Below are 27,001 nucleotides of genomic sequence, written 5' to 3' on the forward strand. Positions count from 1 at the left end.
CTGCGAAAATTTATCAGTAACTTTTACAAGGGAAGAACTGCTAAGCATCAGGCCAAGCTCTTTTGGAACTTTTTCTCCTTTTTGTCCGACCCAACAACTTTTTCCGAAATACTGATTGGAGGAGCTGCAGTTCTTCACCAAATCTGTCGGAGACGCAAGCGGGGGAAGAGAGCTGGCGTGCTAGTGAAATTAAGGAAGCGGGGACTACGCTCCTCGCTCCCAGCAATTCATCTGGCAAACGTGCGGTCTCTAGCAAATAAGATGGATGAGCTGCTGCTTCTAAACCAAACCAACTCGGACTTACGGAGATCTGCTGCCCTGTGTTTCACCGAGACATGGCTCAGCGATAGAATCCCGGACAACGCACTCCAACTGCCTGGATTTCAACTCGTCCGTTCAGATCGGAATACAGGATTAGCAGGGAAAACAAAAGGTGGAGGAATATGCTTCTATTTAAACGAAGGTTGGTGCACAGATATCACAGTGCTGGGAAAACAGGCATGCAAACTTGCCACCTTTCGGCGAAATTCGCTGTTTTGAAATCAAAATTGGTCCTTCTTCTGAATCGTGTAGATCCGAGGAGAAAAAAAAATTGGGGGGGGGGGGGGTTGAGCATGCGAGTGGAACTGTGAACCTCAAAACTACACTAGACCTATCACCGCCGCTCTCTTCTCGTGACAACAAATGTCTGACAAGAGTGGCGTGTGAGAGAAGCACTATCACCAATCAGAAGTGAGGAGGGCGAACCCCTATCTCCCTCTCCCTCCCCCCCCCCGCCCGGACCCCACACGGTGGAAATTGAGACAAGGACAGGTAAGGGATTAATGTTTACAGTTGTTAACTTCTGAAGCTAAAATGCTACAATTTGACTGATGTCCTGAAATAGTCTTCATAACGAATTGTGTCGTCAGATCAATTCATGTGCTTGGAATAGTGTCTTTAATACAAGTGTCAGCTAAATGTCTTGATAACAGACTTGAAATAGTCTACAATTCCTCGATATTTCACCGCCTCACAGAACGCTGTTTGTGTTAGTGCTACTCGAGGTAACTGTAGAGTGGCTAACTAGCGCCTTCCACACAAGTTCAGGGCTTTGCTAATACTTTTAGCCAACGTCAATGGAGACCTTAATTGTCGCCGGACTTGGCTTTTTAACGAGGTATGCCCCTTCATAATACCCTCCGATAATCACGGAAAGGGAACATTTTGCCCATTTGAGGAGGTCGTTTCATTCGTCGTGAGTTTATCAATGCAGAGTCCGGAGAGCTCTGCCACAGGTCGTATTTCAGAGTGCGACCCCCATCCCCTCGCTGTTTGCCCACACCCCCGTTGATGATGACAGCCTACAGGTGCACTCGTGTTCATCCAGTATGATGCACCATCAATTGAAGTTAAAAGGGGCACAATGTAGGATTACGTAGTGCTCGTGGCATGCATGTCTCAAAACTTACACTGTCATGAAAAAATGCCGTTTAACTAAGCTTGCCGCGAGAATGTTTGTCATGTTAGAGTGCCAGCTGTCGATACAAATTTGTCTCTGGCGGTACGTCAAGTGAATTGCTGATATAAGTTTTTCCCGTGGAGCTCGTTTGGCTCGGCATGCCAAACGTTCACTTTCGTGGTTTAATGACAGCGGACCGCGAAAGTGGTCGGGAGAGTCATCGTTCACTTACTAATGACATAGGCTATTACTAAGCATAGGCTGTCTTGGGGCAGTAATTAATTAAACTTTTAATCCTACATACTTGTAGTATCCCTTTAAGGACCATGGGACTAACTTTTTCGTTAAATTTAATGTAATTAAATGTATGATACTACAGTTAAATGCTTTTGAAGACCTGTGATGTTATATATCAAACACATAATAGTACAGTAAATGCAATTGATAGGCCTACTGTACCTATAAATTCATCTTTTATGCTGCACAGCTGTTCTCTACTTAATGCAAATGGGACATACTGTATATTTTATAATATATATTTTGTATAATTTACAACTTAATGCGTCTCATGTTTTGATTTCAGGATGAGAGATTTAGGAGTGGAGGATGCTCTTTGTATTAAACAGCTGGATGCAGGCGTCAGATGTGCTTGGAACTTCGCCTGGCTTAATTTGAAGTATCATGTGGAGGTGAAGGGAGAAGACAGGGCATTCCTGTTATCTGATGTGTTCAAGAAGATAGATAAGATTGGTCATGCAAGGTGTGTTCTGTGCCACAAAGAAATCAATTACGGAAGCAATGGGAGCCAGGCTTTGTTGGCACATTGTAAAACAGACATGTAAGAAAAAAAAAATAACTTTTTATGCTGTTGAACTGTAAAACTGTAAAAATACTGTTGATCCCATCATGTTTTTTCTATAGTTTACCAATAAAAACTTGTATACGGTAAGTTATTTTGTAGTGTATTTATTAATTCAATAGTTGCACTTATAACACAAACTACGAAATCCACTTTTCCGCGCGTGCCGTGTGTCCGTGTACCCTTGTCACCTTTTTCACCCCTGACCAGTTTGCAAGCCTGGAAAAACATGCAGCCCACACTTAGAGACTCTCTTCATAAACTGCAAGCCCTTCTATTCTCCATGAGAATTCTCGTCGTTTGTTATGGTCGGTGTTTACATCCCGCCACAAGCTTGCGTAGTAGACGCGTTACAACAACTGGCTGATCGGATAACAGACATTGAGAAAAACCATCCGGACTCTCTCGCCATTATTGTTGGGGATTTTAACAGCGCCAATCTCAGTAAGGAACTCCCTAAATACAGACAGCATATCAAGATTCCCACCAGGGACAAAAACACTTTGGACCACTGTTACACCATTTTAAAAGATGCCTACCGCGCCGTTTCACGGGCAGCTCTAGGACTCTCAGACCACTGTCTGCTTCACCTCATCCCAACCTATAAGCCTCTCTCCCCCGGTCTTCTAGATCCCCATACCCCTCTCCCTTCTGGCTCCTGTACACAGCACACATTCACACACGTAGGGTTTGAGGGCGGGTGTGTTCTGGTCCCCTTTGCTGCACTCTGCAGCCCCACGCCCTTGTTTTAATTACACCTTAGACATTACTAATCATGAGACACACACGCACACACACACACACATTAGGTTTTGGGGGGCGATAGCACTGAGTGGTATCTGGTGGGCGGGGCTCTTTGGGTATGTAGGCTGCCCGGAGGGCCACGCTCCCAGTTCCACAAGGTTGCTTGCCCCTCAATTTTAAATGCTCACTATTAGAAAATATCAAAGAGGCAGAGGGGAGAGGGGAGGGGTCTTCCCACGCCCCTGTTGCCTGGTTGCTGCCTGGGGCGGGGGGGCCAGGAGGAGGAGTTGTCCTGCTGGTTCGGGGTCTGTGGTGGCTGGGGGGCTGCTGGCCCCCGGATGTGCCCGCTATGCCACACTCCAGCGGAGGTGGGGGATGGATGCATGTGCTGTGCGAGTGTTTGTGGATGTGTTTTTTCTTTATGTATGTATTTATTTATTTTATTATTATTATTATTATTATTATTTATTTTATTTATTTTTTCTCTTATATGATTTATGGGGTGGCTCGCGGGGGCCGGTTCCGGCGCGCGGCCCATGTCTGGGTGGCGGGGGCCTGGCGGGGCTGGTAGGCTGCCGCCTCTGGTCGCCGGGGGGGTTCTGCCCGATGCTTGTGGGGGCTCTGTCCGGGAGCTTCCTCTTTTGTCTTCTGGGGGGATGCGTGGTTGTCCCTATGGTGGGCTTCCCGGGTTCTGTGCTCCTTGGGGGCTGTTGGTGGCCTGGGTCTGGGGGCCCTCTTGGCCTGCTTCTGATTGCTGGGGGGGGGGGGGTTGTGACACTATACACTGATATTTAAGCATGGTTATTATGTGGGACCATCTATGTGTATTGCATGTTCATGCACACACACTCACACTCACACACATTCATTAGCCCAGTAACCATCCCCCCACCCTGGTGATAATCCCAGACTGGCTGATGACCTGAACGACTTTTACTGCAGGTTTGAAAAGCACCCATTATCACACCCATCACGTACAATGTGTTTCCCCTCAACACCCAACCCCCTCCCCCCATCTGCATTGATGATTTGTGAGAAGGATGTGCGCAGTCTCTTTCAGAAACAAAAGATCAAGAAGGCTCCAGGACCTGATGGCGTATCACCCTCTTGTCTGCGCATCTGTACTGAACAGCTGGCGCCAATCTTCACGCAGATCTTCAACTGGTCCCTGAAACTATGTGAAGTGCCCTCTTGCTTCAAAAGCTCTACCATCATCCCAGTCCCCAAAAAATCTTCCATTTCAGGTTTGAATGACTACAGGCCTGTCGCCCTGACGTCTGTGGTCATGAAATCCTTTGAAAGACTGATGCTGTGCCATCTGAACGACATAACAGGACCCATGCGTCAACTCGTGTGCAGCCTGTTGCAGTCGCTCCCGTTTACTTTCGCGTATTTTACCACTTTTGTTACTTTTGTGTCTTTCTAAACTTTTGATTTTACACTATTTATTTAACTTAAACCTCAAACTCTCAACATGAGGATAGTGCAAGTTTTTGCTGTTCTGTTCGCTGTGACACTTCTTCACTCCGGTATCGCAGCGAATCGAGTCCGCATTGTTTTCTCCGGAGAACAGCTGATCGACCTGAGGCCGGCAGACCTAACGGAAAGACCAGCTGATATCCCAGCGGAGCTACGGAGGAGAACACATCGGGGGTGCAGAGGAGGAAAGAAGAAACGCAGGAAAAGGGACGGGTTGAGACTACGGAGAATCACAGAAAGGCGATTTAAGCCGTGTCTCCCCTCGCTTATTATGGGAAATGTGCGGTCCCTGGGGAATAAGATGGACGAGCTGACAGCGCTGGCCCGGAGTCAGAGGGAGTACCTGGAATGCAGTTTAATGTGTTTCACGGAGACATGGCTGCACCAGGATATTCCTGATGACAACGTCTCCATAGAGGGCTTTAACACCGTTCGGGCTGACAGAGATTGCACCAGGAGCGGAAAGAGCAAAGGTGGGGGGCTCGCCGTTCTCGTGAACAACCGATGGTGCAACCCCGCTCACATCACCATCAAGGAGCATCTCTGTGACCCGAATATTGAACGTTGGACTACGACCATATTATCTGCCCAGGGAATTCACACAGGTCATCATGGTGGCTGTTTATGTCCCCCCCTCTGCAAACCCGACGTCGGCAAGTGACTCCATCCACTCAGCCATAGCCCGGCTACAGACTCAACACCCGAGTGCATTCATTGCTATCTCGGGTGATTTCAACCACATCACCATGGATACAACACTCCCCACATTCACACAGTATGTGAACTGTCCCACCAGAGAGGAGAGAACCATCGACCTGCTGTATGCTAATGCTAAAGATGCATACAGCTCCTCTCCTCTCCCCCCACTTGGAAGGTCAGATCACAACCTGATTCACCTCGACCCCTGCTATGTGCCTGTGGTTAAGAGCCAGCCTGCAACCACCAAGACTGTCAGGAGATGGTCTGAGGAGGCCAATGAGACCCTGCAGGGCTGCTTTGAAGCCACAAACTGGCAGACGCTCTGTGAGCCGCATGGGGAGGACATTGATGGGCTCACAGAGTGTGTCTCTGATTACAGAAACTTCTGCGTTGACACCATCGTCCCACCAAAGACAGTCCTTTGTTATCCAAATAACAAGCCGTGGGTGACAAAGGACATAAAGAACATTCTCAACAATAAGAAGAGGGCTTTCAGAGCTGGCAACAGAGAGGAGGTGCGAACGATCCAGAGGGAGCTGAGAGTGAAGATAAGAGAGGCCAAGGATAAGTACAGGAGGAAGCTGGAGTCGAAACTCCAGCAGAACAACATGAGAGAGGTCTGGAGTGGAATGAAGACCATCACTGGCTTCAGACCATCCAGCAACAGAGGAGTGGATGGCAGTGTGGACATGGCCAACGAGATGAATCTGTTTTTCAACAGATTCGACTCTGTGAACCTTGCTCACCTGCAGCCAGCACCCACCCCCCACTCTCTCCCTCCCCCGTCCCACAGCCTCTCATCTTCCAGTGATGGCCCCCCTCACACCTCCTCCCCCGGCTCCCAGGCTGACTGCACTCTCCGGCATAACACCTCCACCCCTCCCCCTCCTGTCACCTCTCCACTGACTTTCACCCCTGATCAGGTCAGGAGACAGCTGAGCAGACTCCACTCAGGCAAGTCTGCAGGCCCGGATGGTGTGAGCCCCCGGGTGCTCAAAGTCTGTGCCCCCCAGCTATGTGGAGTCCTCCACAGCATCTTCAGCCTGAGCCTGAGTCTTCACAGGGTCCCTGTGATGTGGAAAACGTCGTGCATCGTTCCTGTGCCGAAGGTGCCGCGCCCCAGCGGCCATAAGGACTACAGACCCGTGGCACTGACGTCACACATTATGAAGACCCTGGAGAGACTCATCCTGGAACAGCTCCGGCCCATGGTCAGACCACTTCTGGACCCCCTCCAGTTCGCATACCAGCCCCGACTAGGAGTTGAGGACGCCATCATCTACCTGCTCAACCGTGTCTACGCTCACCTGGACAAGCCAGCGAGCACTGTGAGAGTCACATTCGTTGACTTCTCCAGTGCATTCAACACCATCAGGCCGGCTCTGCTGGGTGAGAAACTGACGGCGATGCAGGTGGATGCCCCCATTGTGTCCTGGATTGTGGATTACCTGACTGGCAGACCACAGTACGTGCGCCTGCAGCACTGTGGGTCAGACAAGGTGATCTGCAGCACCGGGGCCCCGCAGGGGACCGTCCTCTCTCCCTTCCTCTTCACCCTGTACACCACAGACTTCAGCTACTGCACAGAAAGCTGCCACCTTCAGAAGTTTTCTGACGACTCTGCAGTAGTTGGATGCATCAGTAATGGTGATGAGACGGAGTACAGGGGTGTGGTGGACAACTTTGTCACTTGGTGTGAGCAGAACCATCTGCAGCTCAACGTGGCAAAGACCAAGGAACTGGTGGTGGACTTGAGAAGGAGTAAGGCCCCAGTGACCCCTGTCTCCATCTGTGGGGTCAACGTGGACATGGTGGAGGACTACAAATACTTAGGGGTGCACTTGGACCATAAACTGGACTGGACAAAAAACACAAACGCCCTTTACAGGAAGGGCCAGAGCCGTCTCTATTTTCTGAGGCGGCTTAGGTCCTTCAACATCTGTCGGACAATGCTGCGGATGTTCTATGAGTCTGTGGTGGCCAGTGCCATCCTCTACGCTGTTGCATGCTGGGGCAGCAGACTGAAGGTGAAGGACGCCAACAGACTGAACAAACTCATCCGCAAAGCCAACCACGTTGTCGGAGAGGAGCTGGACTCTCTGACAGCAGTGTCAGACGGAAGGATGCTGTCCAGGATCAAATCCATGCTGGACAATCCTGCACATCCTCTTCATAATGTGTTGGTCAGCCACAGAAGCACCTTCAGCCAGAGACTGATTGCACCACGCTGCACCACAGAGCGCCACAGGAAGTCTTTCCTGCCTGTGGCCATCAAACTGTATAATTCCAGTCTCTGACATCACTTCGCCATGTGCAATAACCCGGTCATAACAATAATAATTAGCTACTGAGTAGCATTGTAAATACTGTTTATTGTTTATTGTTTATTCTATTTTTGTACATATTGATATTTTTATTCTTATTATATTTTTATTTTTATTTTATTTTTTTCCCTATCTTATTCCTATTAATCTTTATTTTCCTGTAAATAAGAGCACTGCAACAAAATAATTTACCGCAAGGGATTGATAAAGTTATTCTGATTCTGATTCTGATTCTGATCATGCCTGAACTCCTACACCAGAAGCTCACTCAGTTATCAGTGACTGCCTCTACCTGTCAGTGGATCATCAGCTTCCCGTCAGGCAGGCAGCAGCATGTCAGACTGGGGAGTACCTCATCAAAGACCCGGTCTATCAGTACAGGCGCCCCACAGGGGTGTATCCTCTCCCCACTGCTCTTCTCCCTCTACACAAATGACTGCACCTCAAAGAGCCCATCTGTAAAACTCCTGAAGTTTGCGGATGACACCACTGTCATTGGTCTGACCCAGGATGGGGATGAGTCTGACTACAGACAGGAGGTGGAGCAGCTGGTCCAGTGGTGCAGTCAGAACCACCTGGAGCTTAACCCCAAGAAGACTGTGGAGATGAAAATGGACTTTAGGAGAAGCCCCCCCCCCCCCCCCCCCCCAACTCCCCCCACTCACCATTCAGAACGACACAGTGTCCAATGTGGATTCCTTTAGGTTCCTGGGATCAACCATCTCACGGGACCTAAAATGGTCTCCCCACATTGTCACTATCCAGAAAAAGGCCCAGCAGAGGTTATACTTCCTGAGACAGCTAAGGAAGTTTAATCTGCCTAAGGAGCTGCTGACCACTTTCTACTCGGCGATCATCCAGTCTGTCATCTGCACCTCCATCACTGTCTGGTTTGGGTCAGCCACCAAACGAGACAGGACCAAACTGCAACGGACAATTAGGGCTGCAGAGAGGCTTATTGGAACTGACCTCCCTTCCATACAGGACCTGTACCGGTCCAGGGCCAGGAAAAGGGCAGTAAAAATCTCTGCAGACCACTCACATCCTGGTCACAAACTGTTCAATCTCCTCCCCTCTGGCAGACGATACAGGGCACTGCTTGCCAAAACCAGACGACACAAAGACAGCTTCTTCCCCCAAGCAGTCACTCTGTTGAACACCCAGGAATAGCATTCCCACCCATAGTTTCTATTTATTTATATTTATAATCAATTCAACTCTTACTGTTCTGCATTTCTAATTTTTATTATTTCATGTTATTGTTGAGTGTTGTACTTTGTGAGTGAAGTTACCGGAGTCAAATTCCTTGTTTGTTTAGTCAAACCTGGCCAATAAAGCTGATTCTGATTCTGATTCTGATGAACAGGCTCTCAACCCTGTAACACTTCCGGGATACACTCAGAAAACACGACTCCTCTTACACCAAACTGTATTTGGACTAATACCGTCTCTTTCCACATGTTTTCACAATGCAGTACTCTGAGGATACTGTGAGGAGCCTTTGAGTTACTTCAGATGATTCGTCCTTTAACTATCGCCAGAATGAGGAATCTTCTGTCTGAGGTGCAGAAAAACTGGTCTTTTTGTCTTTTCTCGGCTCATCTGCTGTAATGCTTTTTAATCCTTTTATTCATACTCACTGGGCACCTCCCCTCGACTCTCCTCTGTCTGACTTTTATATTTAGATGGTTGTTGCATGCCACTGTCATTCAGTCTCAAGGGCCGTCTATACTCTCGCAGCAGTGTGTCGTAGTGAGCTTGTCGCAGACACGACGCAGTTATTTTTGATTTATGCCTACTTTTGAAGCGCTGTCTGCGCTATGTTAATCCCACGCCACAACGCAAGAGGGACAATCACGAACAAGCTAGGATTGTGGGTGTTACGGTTACGGAGGTCATTCAACAACAATGGCGACTGGACGAATGCGCACTTTGATTGAGATGCAGCTGATCGATCTAGAAATAGAAGAAATATTGCTACTACTGGAGCTGGCAGAGAGGCGAAAGAATCGTCACGGTTAGCACGGTTAGCGTCACCATTAGCCCGTTAGCAAACCTGAAATACGCATAGTGTAGAGCGGATGTAGAGTTGACCAATCAGAGGCCTCCTTTCTCTCCTCCCTGCGGCGATGTCTGCGGCACTGTCTGCGGTGAGTTACAATTTTGGGGAGATGCACCAGAGTGTCTGCGTAAGGGGTGGGGGCATGTCTGCGTTAACTGCGACACACACGCAGACAACCTGGTTTCCGACCATAAATCAGCCTTCAGTGTTTCCCTTCGTCTCCCTGCAGAGATCTGAGGCAGTTATCACTGTTTGTTTGTTCATGCCTCTCTTCCTGTCCCCTGACCCCTCACCAGCTGAGACAGACCCTTCCTGGGGTTACTTCTCCTGGACACTTCCTCTTGTTGACCCATTCAAACCTCAGAGAATGAAGGAGCTCAGACCAAATATTCACTTTAAAGCTCCTTAGAACTCTGTTTTTGCCTCATTTACTGTATTTATATTCATGTTTGGACATGTTTCAGTAAATCACTGCAGCTGTTTCCCGTTTTTATGGAAATATAGAAAGAAATGAGGGCTGAATGTTGTACATCTGAAATAGCAGAAATAAAGATTTTGTCTGTTGTGTATGACCTTAAGTTGTGGAAACTTTGGTCTAACTGATCAGAGGACAGAGAATACATCAGATTTCCTCACTTATTGCAGCCTTAAACAGGTTTTGAGTTCACCAACAGCAGCAGTCAACATTACAGCATTTTATTTTACTGCCTGTCACTCCCCAACACTCCCTGCAGCCAAACAGTTTTTTATTGTTTCTCTGTGTACTGACACAACATATAAACTATCAGTATTTCCTGTTGGGGAGGTCAGTCACACTGTTGCCTCATATCTTAGACCCAAGCTGAAGCAGATGGGTTAAAGGGCATGAATTTCCCAACAAGTCCTCCAGGCAAAATTACCAAATAGGTTGTTTGTTCATACCCTTGAATGCGACTGACAGTGGGCAAATGACCCAAAACTATCCCCCCTACAAGCAGCAGAAAGGAAATACGACTCGGAGCCGGGATGTTTACAGAGCTTTTAACCATTTGTGTTTACACTCGAGACCCAGATATGAAAAAACTTTAGACCATCTAAAACTGTCCGAGGGCCACAATGAAAACAACAGAGTAGCATTTGGTCGGTTAAATTCAGCTGAGGATAATATATATAAAACTGAGCCTCAACATGAAGCCAAAGCAGCAGCAGAAAAACACGAGCTCAGTGTTTATGATCAATGAGCCACATAAAGCTTCACTCATAATAATTACATTTATAATCATACTTTATTGTGAAATAGCCTGTTTAAGTCGTGTTTGTAGCATAAAGACGGATTTGTGTTTATAAGCCTGAGAAAAGGAAAATCTGTGAAGATAAACTGTAACACTGAACTGTGGAAACTCTGAATACACCAATAAAAACTTAATCAAACTTATTTACTGCTGCTTGCTCCAATTCAAAATGTGTTTGTCCAATTAATGTGCCATATTTGGTTCCAGTTTTGTTTAATAGAGTTGATCCAACTGATTTTACGGTAATAATAATATATTAGAAAATCTTTATCCAACCCATGTAAACTAAATGTGTCCAACAATGCGGCTTCATTCTAAAAGAAAGTCATTTAATCACGTGGAAATACATTTAAAGTTATTTTCTTGAGTGTTCAACACAGCAGGAATCATAATATCAGGTCTGTAAGAACGTGTCTGTCTGGCTGTTTTTAAATGTTTTTAATTTAAACAAACTTGAAATGAGCTCCAGAACCAACACCTGGTCAATAAGGATTAAAAGGGAATCTAAAACAGGCCTGCGCCTCAAGCACCTCGGGGCACCTAAGGGCCCTAAGGGCGCCTACGGGGACCTACAAGCACCTAAAGGCACCTACGGGCGTCTACGGGCGTCTAAAGGCACCTACGGGTGACTACGGGCACTTAAAGGCACCCAAAGGCACCTACGGGCACCTGAAGGCACCTATGGGCACCTATGGGCGCCTATGGGTGCCTACGGGCGCCTACTGGCACCTACAAGCACCTAAAGGCGCCTACGGGCACCGAAAGGCACCTATGGGTGCCTATGGGCGCCTACAGGCACCTAAAAGCACCTACGGGCGCCTACGGGCGCCTACGGGCACCTAAGGGCACCTACAAGCACCTAAAGGCACCTACGGGTGACTACGGGCACTTAAAGGCACCCAAAGGCACCTACGGGCACCTGAAGGCACCTATGGGTGCCTATGGTCACCTACAAGCACCTACGGGTGCCTAGGTCACCTACGGGCACCTAAAGGCACCTAAAGATACCTAAAGGCACCTACGGGCGCCTACGGGCACCTAAAGGCACCTACGGGCACCCATGGGCGATTATGGGCACCTAAAGGGCACCTTGAGGGCGCCTATGGGCACCTACAGGTACCGAAAAGCACCTATGGGTGCCTATGGGCGCCTACAGGCACCTAAAGGCACCTATAGGCGCCTACGGGATCCTACGGGCACCTAAAGGTACCTAAAGGCACCTACGGGCACCTGAAGGCACCTACAAGCACCTACGGGCACCTAAGGGCACCTACAAGCACTTAAAGGCACCTATGGGCGACTACGGGCACTTGAAGGCACCCAAAGGCACCTACAAGCACCTACGGGCACCTACAAGCACCTACGGGTGCCTACGGGCACCTACGAGCACCTACGGGCACCTAGGGGCACCTACAAGCACCTACGGGCGCCTACGGGCACCCGAAGGCACCTCAAGGTACCTAAAGGCACCTACTGGTGCCTACGGGCACTTACGGGCGCCTAGGTCACCTATGGGCACCTAAAGGCACCTACGGGCACCTAAAGGCACCTACGGGCACCTATGGGCACCCATGGGCGACTACTGGCACCTATGGGCGCCCATGGGCGACTACTGGCACCTAAAGGGCACGTAGAGGGCACCTAGGGGCACCTAAGGGTGCCTGCGGGCGCCTAAAAGCACCTAAAGGGCACCTACAGGCACCTAAAGGCACCTAAAGGCACCTACAAGCACCTAAAGGCACCTACGGGCGCCTACGGGCACCTAAGGGCACCTAAAAGCACCTAAAGGCACCTACGGGCGCCTACGGGCACCTAAGGGCACCTAAGGGCACCTACAAGCACCTAAAGGCACCTACGGGCGCCTGTGGGCACCTGAAGGCACCTATAGGCACCTACGGGCACCTGAAGGCACCTATGGGCGCCTACGGGCACCTAAAGGCACCTAAAGGCACCTACGAGCGCCTACGGGCACTTAAAGGCACCTAAAGGCATTTAAGGGCGTCTACGGGTGCCTACAGGCGCCTACGGGCACCTACAGGTACCTAAAGGCACCTGAAGGCACCTAAAGGCACCTACGGGCGCCGACAGGAGGGACATCAGGCTTCACACTTGCAGGGATATTTTCTGTAATTCTTGGTATTTGTTTCGACCACAACCTTTAAGCCTTTAAACTTTACATATCAGGTATAAATTGTGTGATTAAAACATGGCTTCCTGCCTCCTACCGAGGTACAGCGGCGAGTTCTTCTTGCTGGCGTAATCGTCGATGTATGAGATGCCGAAAGGCTGGATGGGAACGGCCCCGATACCCAGCAGCAGCTGACTCAGAAGCAGCATAGGGTAGACCACCTGCTGGGCGGGGCTCTCCTGCTCCTGGCACGTCTGATTGGAGGACGGCGTGACAACGGTGCTCAGAGACTCGCAAAGGCTTGAGTTTCTACCACCAGAGGCTGTTGGGGCAAAGAGGGCAACAAGCACGCTTAAATCAGGAAATGCGTTTGCTATGCACGCTGTTCAGTGGAGGTGTTTGTGTCTTTGTGTGGTCTCACAGGTGCGGAAGTCCGTGTATTCGTATGGTCCGCTGAGGAAGTGCGGCATCGCCATCAGCAGCGAGGCAAGGCAGGAAAGCAGAGCTCCACCTCCGATAAACCGTGGGCGGTGGACACGACTTCCGAAGAAGCTCACGAACACAATGAGGATGGTGTTCCCAACCTAGACACACACACAGCAGCCAAGCATCTGGATGGGATCCCTTCATCCTTCCCTTTATTCCGGTTTCTAAATCCTAGGTTGATTTCACTACAGTACTGAAGCAACTTCTAAGATGGAAAATCTAGATTCTTTTTATTCACATTATGCTCTACGTGGTCTTCTTTCTCATTAAACCACCACACAGTTTTCCACAGATTTAAAGATTTTGGTTGAAGGAACCTTCTTGGAAATGATCCAACAAGCGAGGCACCTGTAGATGTTTCCTGACCCCGACAGAAATGTTTTTCTGGGATCAGATCCAGGCTTTTTTCATGGTTACAGCACTGCTTTCAGAGCTTCCCCTCAGGGTTGCCCTTTATTTCCTTTATTTTGGTTTCTAAATCCTAGGTTGAGGTCCTAGGTCAGGAGCAACTTCAGAGATGGAAAATCTAGATTCTTCTCATTCACATTATGCTCTATGTGGTCTTCTTTCTCGTTAATCCCCACACAGTTTTCCACAGATTTAAAGCTTTTTGTTGAAGGAACCTTCTTGGAAACCTGTAGACGTTTCCCGGCCCCGACAGAAATGCTTTTCTGGGATCAGATCCAGGCTTTTTTCAGGGTTACTGCGCTGCTCCCAGAGCTTCCCCTCAGGGTTGCCCTTTATTTCCTCCCTCCTGCCTGAAATGCCAGTCTGTGTCTGTGAAACATCACCTCAGGTCGATGCTGCCATCGCCGTGTTTGACTGTGGGGATGGTGTCGATGAGCTCCTGAAGATCAGGGTTCATTTTTTAAATCATCACAAATGCAGCTGGAAAACATCTGGTCCTGCAGAGTTTACTACCCTGCAGAGACTCCATGGAATGAACGCTGTATTGTCTTTTTCTCAGCGTAAACAAAGTCAGACGTTTCCTCAGTGAGGCCTGTTCTTTGTGTCAACATCAGGATTTAAAGCAGTCCAGGGAGGAAAGATCTGGGAAAATCCTGTTTAAATTTTAAAGGTAAAACAGAAAAGGAGGACTGGAACCCACTGATTTAAGGTGCAATCTGTCTACTTTTTGCTTTTCTTCTCCACTTTTAGCTCAGACTTGGGAAGGATGGAAGGATGACAGCATTCCTGTTTTCATACTCATCAAAGAGTGAAAGACATGAAACATTCTGGGGATTTGTTTCCCGGGAGCTAAACTGACCTCGTTGAAGGCGGCCAGGAACCCCGACTTCTGGCTGGAGAGACCGTAACGTCTCTCGATGGTGGAAATGGAGCTCTTCATGTAACCCGACACCAGAAGCTGCGCCAGCTGCAGCATACTGTGGCAGAACACGAAGAACTGCGGAGAGAGGGAGAAGAAGTATCAACGTGGCAGCTGTTGACTGCAGGAAAACATCTGCAGGAAACCTCTGGCAGTGAGTGAGAAACTAAGTGAACCCCTGATCCAGCAGCTGGTAGCAGCAGTGTGTGAGAAACTAAGTGAACCCCTGATCCAGCAGCTGGTAGCAGCAGTGAGAAATTAAGTGAACCCCTGATCCAGCAGCTGTCCTGAATGTTTTCCACTTGTGAATAATCTTTCTCTCTGTAGAACGATGGACTCCAGATAGTTTGGAAATGGCCTTATAATCTTCCCAGGTTGATGGGAAGCAACAGCTGCTTCTCTGAGATCATTGCTGATGTCTTTCCTCCTTGGCATCGTGTTAACACACACCTGAATGCTGCAGAACTTCTGCTTTTATAGAGCTACTCACACTGAGTAGTTAATCAGAGCATTGATCAGCAGTTCCTGGCTGCTACTGACCCTCTGAGTTCCTGTGGAAGCAGGAAGGGTTCACTTAGTTTTTAACTCACTGCTTCTGTGTTTTGTTCAGTAAATAATGACTCAGAGTCATGTGTTGATCTGAGGTTGGAGTTTTATATAAAAGTATAAAGTATAAAGTATAAAGTGCATTAACAAGCACAAAATAAACTGATTTGTATGATAATGAGTTCATCATGTGACTGGATATTTTTCAGGATCACACTCAGAACGTCTGGTTTCTCCACAAGTCGAGCAGAGAAACCCTCCACAGTCAGATTTCAGGCATGGAGTCAGTTATCTAATCAGTCAGTTAGATAAGGCGCTCCTTAAACAAACCGAGGGAACGAAAATAAAACAGAAATTCCTTTGCAGCTGAATCAAAGTGAGTTTATCTGCTGTGTGTTTTTGTCGAGCTTCTGGGTCAAAAAGCAGGAAAACGCTCGAGATGAAGCCAGACAAACCTTGATGCTGTTGAAGCAGCTACGGGTCCGGGAAGCGGCCCGTGGCCCCACCGGCTCAGGGTTCACGTTGACGTCGTTGGCCCTCATGGTTCACTCTGTGGCCCCCGCAGACTGAAGAGCTGGCCCTGTGAAACACACACATGTGTAACTGCTCATTCTCCTCCTCATTCCTACTCAGCTTCTGCTGTTGAAACACTTAATTTTGCATAAAAAAAAAGACTCCAGCCCAGAACACCGTGTTCAGCTCATTTTAAACACTTGTGTTGCAAACAAAGTTTCCAGAACCACCGAGTGCACAGAAAAGCTGCACATGTGCTGTTAAACAAAGGAGGGCAGACTGTAGGGCAGGAGTTAAACTGCTGGGTGCCGAGGTTTGGGCGGGAGCCTACAGAAAACATCACAAGATGTGGCGATTTGTCAGATTAGATTTCCCTTTATGATGCATAACCATAGCAACAAGGTGGTTTACAACAGGGAGCAGCTGATTCACATTGGAAAAGCAGAAATAATTCGACAACTGAAGCCAGAAATCCCACTGGAATTGAAAAGGAGGCGTCGTGGATGCAGAGTAGGAGCAAAGAGGAGAGAGAGAAGTAAAGTAAAGCAAATGTTTATTTTTATAGCACATTTACAAGTGGCAGAGCCGCACCAAAGTGCTTTACAGTCAAAAAAAGAGCTAAAAAATGCATGGAGGAAAAGAAAAAGAAACAAAAGAAAATATCAAATAATAGATAAAAAGAGCTAGAGAACAGTGACTGGTGGAGATTTAAAATATGAAAAAGGAAAAGAAAAAACATTTAATAAGGCAACCAGGGGACACTTTATACAAGTGTTTAAAAACAAGGGAGGACCCTAACTAAAGGCCAGTTTAAAAAGGTGGGTTTTTATCAGGGATTTAAAACTATCTACCGAATCGGCTGCGCGGATGTGGAGGGGGAGACGGTTCCAGAGAGTGGGGGCCACTATGGCAAAGGCTCTGTCTCCTTTTGATTTTAGCCTGGACCTAGGCACTTCCAGAAGCAGTTGGTCGGCTGAACGAAGTGCTCTAGTGGGGATGTGACGGTGGAGGAGGTCGGACAGATATGAGGGGGCCAAGCCATGGAGGGATTTGTGGACTATGAGTAGCAAAGCAAAGCAAAGCAACTTTATTTATAGAGCACTTTACAACAACCACCGTTGACACAAAGTGCTGTACATTAAAACACAACAATAAAAGAAACAACTCCTGCATTATATATTATAAAACTAGATCCTGCTGGAATTAAAAGCCAAATAAAATAGATGGGTTTTAAGACGAACTTTAAAAATGGGCAGTGAAGGGGCCTCTCTGACCTGCATAGGTAAGTCATTCCATAACTTAGGGCCTATGACAGAGAAAGCCCTGTCCCCTCTGAGCTTCCTTCTAGTTCTTGGCACCTCCAGGAGCAGCTGATCAGCGGACCTGAGAGACCGATGGGGTCTATAGGGATGGAGAAGCTCAGAGAGGTAAACCGGGGCAAGATTATGCAGTGATTTAAAAACAAACATAAGAATTTTAAAATGAATCCTAAAATTTACAGGCAGCCAGTGAAGTGAGGCCAGGACAGGGGTCACATGTTCTCTCTTTCGGGTTCCTGTCAAGAGTCGTGCAGCAGCGTTCTGAACCAGCTGCAGACGTGAGAGCAGCGACTGACTGACTCCCAAATAAAGGGAGTTACAGTAATCCAATCGAGTTGAAATAAAAGCATGAATCACTGTTTCCAAATGCTGCCTAGAAAGAAAAGATTTCACCGACGCCAATCGCCTTAAATGATAAAAACCGGATTTAACCACTGCTCTTATTTGTCTGTCCATTTTAAAATCACTGTCCACCATAAAGCCAAAATCTGTAATAAAAGGTTTAAAATGTTTAAAATGTTCCTCCAAAGGTCCCAGGTCAGAGGAGGTCTCACAAGAGCCACTGGGTCCAAACACAATCACCTCTGTTTTATTTTCGTTAAGATTTAAAAAGTTCAGAGCCAACCAAGCTTTAATATCCCCTAGACATGCCAGGAGATGTTTGATGGGATTTACCTCCTTCTGGTTTATGGGCAAATAAATCTGGCAGTCGTCGGCATAACAATGAAATGAAATCCCATATTTCCTGAAAATAGAACCCAGAGGCAGAAGGTACAGAGAGAAAAGCAGTGGGCCCAAAATTGAGCCCTGTGGGACACCATATGGCATTGAAGCATCAGATGATTCAGAGTCATTAATATTCACAGAAAATGTTCTGTCCTTTAGGTAAGACCTGAACCATTTCAGAGCAGTGCCATCAATACCTACGTCATGGTGCAGTCGCGATATTAAAATGTTGTGGTCTACTGTGTCAAAGGCAGCAGTTAGGTCAAGTAAAATCAGAACCACATGGTCACCAGAATCACATGCAAGAAGAATATCATTAAAAACTCTTAATAAAGCAGATTCAGTGCTATGGAGAGTTTTAAAACCTGACTGAAAAACCTCCAGTATGCCATTTTCGTCTAAAAATTGTTTCAGCTGGCAGTATACAATTCTTTCTAAAACCTTGGAAAGAAAAGGCAGCTTTGAAATTGGTCGATAATTAGCCAGAACAGTAGGATCAAGGCCAGGTTTCTTAAGCAGTGGCTGCACTACTGCATGTTTAAAAGTAGCAGGGATCACACCTGAGGACAGACTGCTATTTAAAATTGCACAGACCGGCTGCCCTATGCTAGATAAAACATCTTTAAAAAATCGTGGCGGAACAGGATCACGAGGGGAACCTGATGGTTTAATATGACCAATCAGGTCCTCTAAGAGTGAGACAGTCACAGGCTCAAACTGGGAGAAAACAGCAGAGCAGGGGACTGAAATAGAGGGGTCAGAGTCAGGAGCTGTGATAAGAGCCCTGGTACTACCAACCTTTTCAATGAAGAAGTGCAAAAAATTTTCACACATGTCAATAGAAGCTTCCAAGCAGACATTCTCTGGAATATTTAGCACAGAGTCAATGGTGTCAAATAAAACACGTAGGTTATGGCGGTTTGAAGAGATGATGTGTGCCAGATATTCCCTTTTGGCCTCTTTGACCGTGCTCTGGTAGCGACGCCAACAGTCTTTCCAAATTTGAAAAGTAACCTGCAATTTATCCTTCTTCCACCTCCGCTCAACTTGACGACATTCCTTCCTTACAGCACGAGTTCTGTCATTAAACCAGGGCTGGGGTTTGATCTTTGGCTTCCTCGTTTTAAATGGAGCAACCGAGTCCAGGATGGTTTTGCAGGAAGAGTTGAACCAGGAGCAGAGCTCCTCTGTCTCAGGGTGAACGAGGTCAGATGATCCACAGAGCTGGAGAAAGGCAGTAGAAAACTCAGTGGCAGTGGAAGAGTTTATAATCCGACAGCGCCGAACTGCAGCACGAGTTTTAGCTGCAGTCGATGTCAAGTTAACACTGAATAAGACAGGCAAGTGATCCGAGAACACAGAGTCACATATTTCCAGGTTAGTCACAGGCAGACCGCAGGAAATGACCAGGTCCAAAGTGTGTCCTTGCTCATGAGTAGGGCCGGAAACGGCCTGAACCAGGTTAAAAGAGTCCAGAAGGCTTAAAAAGTCTTTTACCAATGGCTTATCAGGACAACACACATGTATATTAAAATCTCCAACAATAAGAACATATTCGTAATTAATTAAAATCCAAGTTAAAAAATCAGCAAAGTCGCTTATGAAGCCCTTATTGTATTTCGGGGGCCGGTAAACGACAGCACAAAAAACTGGGTTTAAGTGTCTTACTTCAAAGGACGTAAACTCAAAGCTGGAGAAGGACGACTTTAAAAAACACTTCTTACAATTGTAGCCCTGCTTGTAAACAGTCGCTGTGCCGCCCCCTCTCCCCGAAACCCGTGGTGAGTTAAAATAAGCACAGTCCACTGGTAAAAGCTCAGATAAAGCGCTGGAGTCACCAGCACTCAACCACGTCTCAGTCACACATAGAAAATCCAGTTTGTGTTGACTGAAAAAGTCCCGAAGAATAAAAGTTTTATTGGCAAGCGACCTGGCGTTTACCAGTCCAATCCTGACAGGGGCTGTAGCATGGGCTTCCACAGGTTGAGAAACCCGGCGAAGCGGTCTCAGATTTTGGAGACACCGTTGGCGCATGTTGAGCCTTGGCGGGCAACGGCGGCAGCATGGAAAGACTCCTGTTCCGACCACGGACACCAAGCAGACATCAACAGGGTCCAAAAAACGCCGAGGCACCCGAAAGTCCAGGGATAAGCCATGCGATGAACGGGTAGAAGCAGAACAGTGCGTTAGAGAACGCTTCAGCTTCACCAGCTGGCCGCTTCGCCTCCCGCGACGACGCCTCCGCCGTGAACGCTGCACAGGAATCCGACACAGGTGACTCAGAATCCCCGACAGAAGTGGGGGCAGGGATTGTTGGCCAACAAAGTCAAATAACGCCATATCCTGGATCAAAGGTTTGAGCTCCAGTAGAGTGTTGCGATCGTATACCAGCAGCGATTCAGTTCCATAGATAATGCAGGTTAAAAACAATATAAAAATACACAAACGCGGAAATGACAGACGAGCAGCCACACACAACGGCGCCATCTTGCCAAAGCAGTTTGAAATTGATACGGAAGTGAATAGGGAGCCAGTGGAGTGATGCAAGGACCGGGGTGATGTGTTCACGTTTTTTAGTGCGGGTGAGGAGACGGGCAGCAGAGTTTTGAACCAGCTGCAGACGGTGGATTTGGGATTTGTCGATGCCAGTGTAAAGGGCATTGCAGTAGTCCAGTTGGGAAGAGATGAAGGCATGGATAGTTCTCTCAAGAGCACTCTGGGGCAGGTATGCTTTGATCTTTGCTATGGTTCTTAGATGGAAAAAGCTTTTCCTAACCACTGCACTAACCTGTTTATTGAATTTGAAGGCACTGTCGAAAATAACGCCCAGATTTCTGACAGAAGGCCTGATGTTCGAGGTGAGAGGGCCCAGGGCATCGGTGGAGAAAGCCGGGGGAGGATTGCCAAAGACAATAATCTCAGTCTTCTGCTCGTTTAGGTTGAGGAAGTTGGCACTCATCCATGACTTAATGTCTGCCAGACAGTCAACTAAAGAATGGATTGCGGCCTGCCCATCAGCCTTTAGGGGGAGATATAGCTGAACGTCATCAGCAAAGCAGTGGAAGGAGATGTTATGTCTGATCAGGATTTCCCCTAAGGGTAGGATGTATAGCAGAAACAGGATGGGACCTAGTATGGAGCCTTGAGGGACCCCGCAGGTTAGGGGGGCAACAGAAGAGACAAAGTCTCCGAGCTGGACAGAAAAGGTCCTGTCGGCCAGGTACGACTGGAAGAGTTTCAGGGCTGTACCTTTGATGCCTATACGGTGCTCAAGCCGAGACAGCAAGATCCTGTGATCCACCGTGTCAAAGGCGGCTGTAAGGTCTAGCAGCACAAGTATCACAGGGCAACCTGCGTCAGCAGCTAGGAGCAGGTCATTTAGCACTCTCAGGAGAGCAGTCTCTGTGCTGTGGGCTGTTCTGAAACCAGACTGGAATTTCTCGAAGATGGAGTTTGTGGTTAGGAAGGCTTGCAACTGGACATAAACTACACGTTCGAGGACTTTAGACAGGAAAGGCAGTTTTGAGATAGGCCTGAAATTTGGCAGAATAGAGGGGTCGAGATTTGGCTTCTTTAGTAATGGCTGCACCACGGCATGCTTGAAGGCAGCTGGGACGCAACCAGAGGACAGGATGACGTTGAGGAACAGTAGAAGGAAGGGGGCAACTGTGACAAAAACGGAGGCATCCTTGAAAAGGCGGGGCGGTAGACAGTCAGAGGGGCGGTTGGAGGGCTTCAGATGTCTGACTGCAGCGGAGAGGGAGGACAGTGAAGAGGTCTCGAACTGCTCGAGGACGGCTGGCGGAGGGTGGGGTGGGGTGGGGGGGTGGGGGGGTTGATGGGGAGGTAGAGGTGTCAGAAGGCCTCAGTGCTGCAATCTTGTCAATGAAGAATTTTTGAAAGCTATCACAGAGGGCGGGTGAGGGCACAACAGGGGAAGCATTACGGGGATTAATGAGAGAATTTAAAGTATTGAAAAGAACCTGGGGTTTGTGACTGCTGTTGGAAACCAGGGTGGAGAAGTACTGGGATTTGGCGGTTTTGACGCATTGGTGGTAATCCGCCAAGCAGCTACGGAGGATTTGGAGGGACACGTGGAGGCGGTCCTTTTTCCATTTGCGCTCAGCCTGTCTACACGCGCGTCTAAGGTCACGTGTTTCATCGTTGAGCCAAGGTGTAGGCTGTGCTTCTGTGCGTTTGGGTTTGAGAGGGGCGATGGAATCCAGAATGCCAGTGCAGGCTGATGAGAACATGGAGAGGAGCTCATCAGCAGTAAGGTCAGCTCTAAGGCCCAATGACGGGCTACACAAGGGGGAGTCATTAAAGGCGGCTGAAAATTGCCCAGCCGAGGACGCGTTTAGCATGCGCGAGACCCGTTTGGAACTACTAGGGGAAATACCTGAATGTGGGACTGACACAGTGAACAGAATTGGGGAATGATCAGAGAAAGACATTGCACAGATTTTGCTTATGTTGACAGAAACACCATAGGATAGCACAAGATCCAGAGTGTGATCCTTTTCATGTGTTGGGCCGGTGACAGCTTGGTTAAGACTAAAAGAGTCGAGGAGGTTCAGAAAGTCCCGGGACAGAGGATGCGACTCACAACAAACATGAACATTAAAATCACCACATATTGTTATGTGATCATATTTTACCACAAGCCCAGACAGAAAGTCCGCAAAGTCATGGATGAAGTCTTTGTTGAATTCAGGAGGGCGATATACAACTGCACACAAAATGGGGAAAGATGAAATTATTTCAAACAGCTGCAGCTCAAAGCTAGCAAAGCCAGCGTGAGGAATCTGCCGACAGTGAAAAGGCCGTTTGTAAACAGAGGCCACACCTCCGCCTCGTCCAGTAGTGCGGGGGGAATTGAAGAAGTTGCAGTCCGGTGGACAGAGTTCAGAGAACGGCAAGTTTTCGCCGGTAGAGACCCAGGTCTCACACAGAAACAGAAAGTCCAGTTCCCGAGAGATAAAAAAGTCGTTGAGCATGAAAGTTTTGTTCGCCAGGGACCGTACGTTTAACAGGGCCATCTGGAGGGTTAGCTCGCCGCTAGCCGACGGTCCAGTGCGCTTCAGCAGCGAAGGCTAGAGAGATCTGCGCCACGGCTGCACCTACGCATGGAACGCCAGCGAGTGGGGATTTGAGGACGATGTGGTCCAGACAGCGCTGTCGGGACGGCTTGCGGGGCAGGGAACAACAGCGGACGAGGCAATATATCCTCTCCTACCACGTCTCCTGGAGCGCTTCTTCCGTGGTCGGGCTGCGGGCGAACGCCGCAGGTAAGCTGGGATACCTGTCAGTACTGGAGGGGGTGGTGTAATCCAATTTCCTGGTTCGGATCTTGCTGTTGAAGCCTCACGGAGAATTTGGTCGCGGATGTAAAGCAAGGCTTGATGGTCGTAATGGAGTAGAGCAGACACATCCGAAAAAAAGGCGATGATCAGGGCTGCAGCAAACGTCAAACAGAGCGCCCGAGGAAGACGAATCGCCAAACAAACTGGCGCCATCACACACTCATGCCAGAGAAAGAAGAAGTTCAAACCATCTCTGCCATCCATCATCATGGGCAATGTAAGATCGTTAGCTAACAAGTTGGATGAACTTCTAGCCTTGACAAGGACTCAGCAAGAATATCGGGAATGTAGCATTATGTGTTTTACTGAGACATGGCTGCAGGATCATATCCCCGACTCCAGCGTCTCTCTGCCGGGCTTCCTGACTGTACGAGCAGATCGAGATTTAAAGAGTAGCAGGAAAAGGAAAGGGGGTGGATTGGCAGTGCTTGTCAACAACAGATGGTGTCACCCAGGATATGTTACTGTGAAGAGTCGTCTCTGCAGTCTGACATTGAACTATTGGCAGTAAGTTTTTGTCCATATTATTTGCCAAGAGAGTTCACCAGTGTTGTTTTGGTGGCTGTTTACATTCCACCCTCAGCTGTTGCCGACACTGGATGTGATGTCATCAGTTCCGTTGTTGCTAAGATACAGACTCAACACCCCAATTCTTTTGTGGCAATATCTGGTGATTTTAATCATGCCTCACTCTCTGCTACACTGCCAACTTTTCAACAGTTTGTCAGCTGCTCTACCAGAGAAAACAAGACATTGGATTTGTTTTACACAAATGTCAAGGATTCATACATTTCCAAATCAAGACCTCCCCTGGGTAAATCAGATCACAACCTTGTTTTTCTCTGTTCAGCATATAAACCCCTTGTCCAGAGACTACCTGTCACAAAAAGGACTGTTAGAAAGTGGTCACAGGAAGCTGAAGAAGCCTTACAGGGTTGTTTTGATGCAACCGATTGGATTTCTCTTTGTAAGCCACATGGAGAGGACATTAATGCCATGACTGAGTGTGTGACTGACTATATAAACTTCTGTGTGGACAACACCATCCCCACCAGAACAGTGAGATGCTTCCCTAATAACAAACCCTGGATCACCAGTGAGCTAAAGGAACTATTGAACAAGAAAAAAAGAGCCTTTAGGGAGCGAGATAGGGAGTTACTGAGGAGTATACAGAAGCAGCTCAAGTCAAGATCAGAGAGAGCAAGGAGATGTATAGAAAGAAGCTTGAGAGTAAACTGCAGAGGAACAATATCAGAGATGTGTGGTCAGGAATGAAGAAGATCACAGGCCTCAAACAGAGGGAGGATCGGATGGATGGAAGTCTGGACAGAGCAAATGAGCTGAACACATTCTTCAACAGGTTCAGTTCAGGAACAAGCTCACCATCCTCCCCTCCAGTTCCCAGCCAAAGAGACATCCCACCCTCCTCTGACCCACAGCTTTCCTGTAACATCTCCACCTCAGTCATGGATTCTTCTGCTTCCACTAGTTTGTCTTCAACCAAATCAGGAGATGCTGCTGTCCCATTTGCCTCCCCCTCCCACTTTTCTGTTTCTAGAAGTCAGGTGAAGAGGCAGTTGGAGAGACTGAACCGGAACAAGGCTGCAGGTCCAGATGGTGTCAGCCCCCGAGTCCTGAAGGCCTGTGTAGAGCAGCTCTGTGGGATTCTGCAACACCTTTTCAACCTTAGCTTGACCCAAGAGAAGGTCTCACTGTTGTGGAAGACATCCTGTCCGGTTCCGGTACCAAAGAAAACTCATCCTTCAGTCATCAATGACTACAGACCTGTTGCCCTGACATCCCACATCATGAAGGTCCTGGAGAGACTCCTGTTGACCCACCTGTGTAAGCAAACCAGCACATATCAGGACCCCCTGCAGTTTGCTTATCGCCATGGAGTTGGAGTTGAAGACGCTATCATACACCTGCTTCAACAAACCCACTGTCATCTGGACAAAGCAGGCAGCACTGTGAGGATCATGTTCTTTGATTTCTCCAGTGCATTTAACACAATTCAGCCTGATCTGCTTCGTCTGAAACTCCAGAAGACTCAGGTGGAGGCCTCAACAATCACCTGGATTAATGACTACCTGACAAACAGACCACAGTTTGTCAGAGTAAAGAATTGTGTGTCTAACCAGGTGATCAGCAGCACAGGAGCACCACAGGGGACTGTACTCTCACCATTCCTTTTCACTCTGTACACTTCAGACTTCCAGTACAAGTCAGACTCCTGTCATCTACAGAAATATTCAGATGACTCTGCAGTGGTCGGGTGTATCAGAGATGGACAAGAAGCTGAGTACAGAGAGCTGGTGGACCGCTTTGTGGCATGGTGTGGGAACAATCATCTCATCTTGAATGTTAACAAAACAATGGAGATGATTGTAGATTTCAGGAGAAACAGGGTCAGATCAAACCCTGTTTCCATCATGGGAGAAGAAGTGGAGGTGGTTGAGGAATATAAATACCTTGGTGTTCACGTGGACAACAGACTGGACTGGAGACACAACAGTGAAGCCATCTACAAGAAAGGACAGAGCAGACTGTACTTCTTGAGGAACCTAAGGTCCTTCAAGGTTTGCAACAAGATGTTGCAGATATTCTACAAGTCTGTTGTTGAGAGTGTCATTTCCTCTTGCGTCATCTGTTGGGGCAGCAGCATCAGAACCAGGGACCTAAAAAGACTCAACAACCTGATAAGGAAGACTGGTTCTGTTCTGGGGACGACTGTGGAACCTCTGGAGACAATAATGCAAAGAAGGATTTTGCATAAAATCAAGAGAATTGTGGACAACCCTGAACATCCTCTCCATGAGACTGTTATCGGAAAACAGAGTCTCTTCAGTCAAAGGCTTCTTCAGTTTGGATGCAAAACGGACCGCTACAGGAAATCTTTCCCGCCCACAGCCATCAACATCTATAATAACTCCTTGATTTAATTGAGTTACATCAACATTTAATTTCCCTCTGGGATAAATAAAGTATTTTTGAATTTGAATTTATATTGAATTGAATTAACTCTCAGGTATCAGCAAACCTCACATGTGTGGTTAAAAAGGCAAAAACACAGCCTGATGCATGCTAAGGGGAGCATGAGCCAAGCTACAGCATCTGGGTTCAGCTAAAACCCACAGCTGTAATCAGCTGGGTGAAGCTGGAGTTTCCAGCCTTACAAAATAAATGTTTTAACCATTTACATCCCTGAGACCCTCATGCATGCTCAAACATGGATATAAACCCAGAATCTGAGGCAAAAATAGAGTTTGTTTAGTTCTGAGCAGCTTTAAAGTGAATATCTGCAGATGTTTCCATGGTAACAGCTGCAGATATTCACTGAAACATGTTCAAACATGGATATAAACCCAGAATCTGAGTCAGAACCAGAGTTTGTTCAGTTCTGAGCAGCTTTAAAGTGAATATCTGCAGATGTTTCCATGGTAACAGCTGCAGAGATTCAATGAAACATGTTCAAACATGAACATAAACCCAGAATCTGAGTCAGAAACAGAGTTTGTTCAGTTCTGAGCAGCTTTAAAGTGAATATCTGCAGATGTTTCCATGGTAACAACTGCAGAGATTCACTGAAACATGTTCCAACATGAACATAAACCCAGAATTTGAGGCAGAAACAGAGTTTGTTCAGTTCTGAGCAGCTTTAAAGTGAATATCTGCAGATGTTTCCATGGTAACAGCTGCAGAGATTTTTTATTT

General features: G+C 47.7%; 1 protein-coding gene across 3 annotated transcripts in view; it reads right to left on the reverse strand.

Moving 5' to 3' along the window:
* The window catches only part of slco2b1 (solute carrier organic anion transporter family, member 2B1), a 175,111-nt gene that overhangs the window by 138,840 nt on the left and 9,270 nt on the right, over nucleotides 1-27,001 (reverse strand). For all 3 annotated transcript variants that reach the window (XR_012773138.1, XM_075486928.1, XM_075486927.1), the window contains exons 2-5: nucleotides 15,822-15,946; nucleotides 14,761-14,898; nucleotides 13,429-13,591; nucleotides 13,105-13,329 (exon numbers count right to left, since the gene is read on the reverse strand). Coding sequence is in view for 2 of the 3 variants with exons in the window: in XM_075486928.1 (XP_075343043.1) it covers nucleotides 13,105-13,329; nucleotides 13,429-13,591; nucleotides 14,761-14,898; nucleotides 15,822-15,908 (613 nt within the window). In the remaining variant the exon portion in view is untranslated. The remainder of the gene's footprint in view (nucleotides 1-13,104; nucleotides 13,330-13,428; nucleotides 13,592-14,760; nucleotides 14,899-15,821; nucleotides 15,947-27,001) is intronic.

The sequence above is a fragment of the Odontesthes bonariensis genome, chromosome 16, assembly GCF_027942865.1.
Source record: "Odontesthes bonariensis isolate fOdoBon6 chromosome 16, fOdoBon6.hap1, whole genome shotgun sequence".
Lineage (NCBI taxonomy): Eukaryota > Metazoa > Chordata > Actinopteri > Atheriniformes > Atherinopsidae > Odontesthes > Odontesthes bonariensis.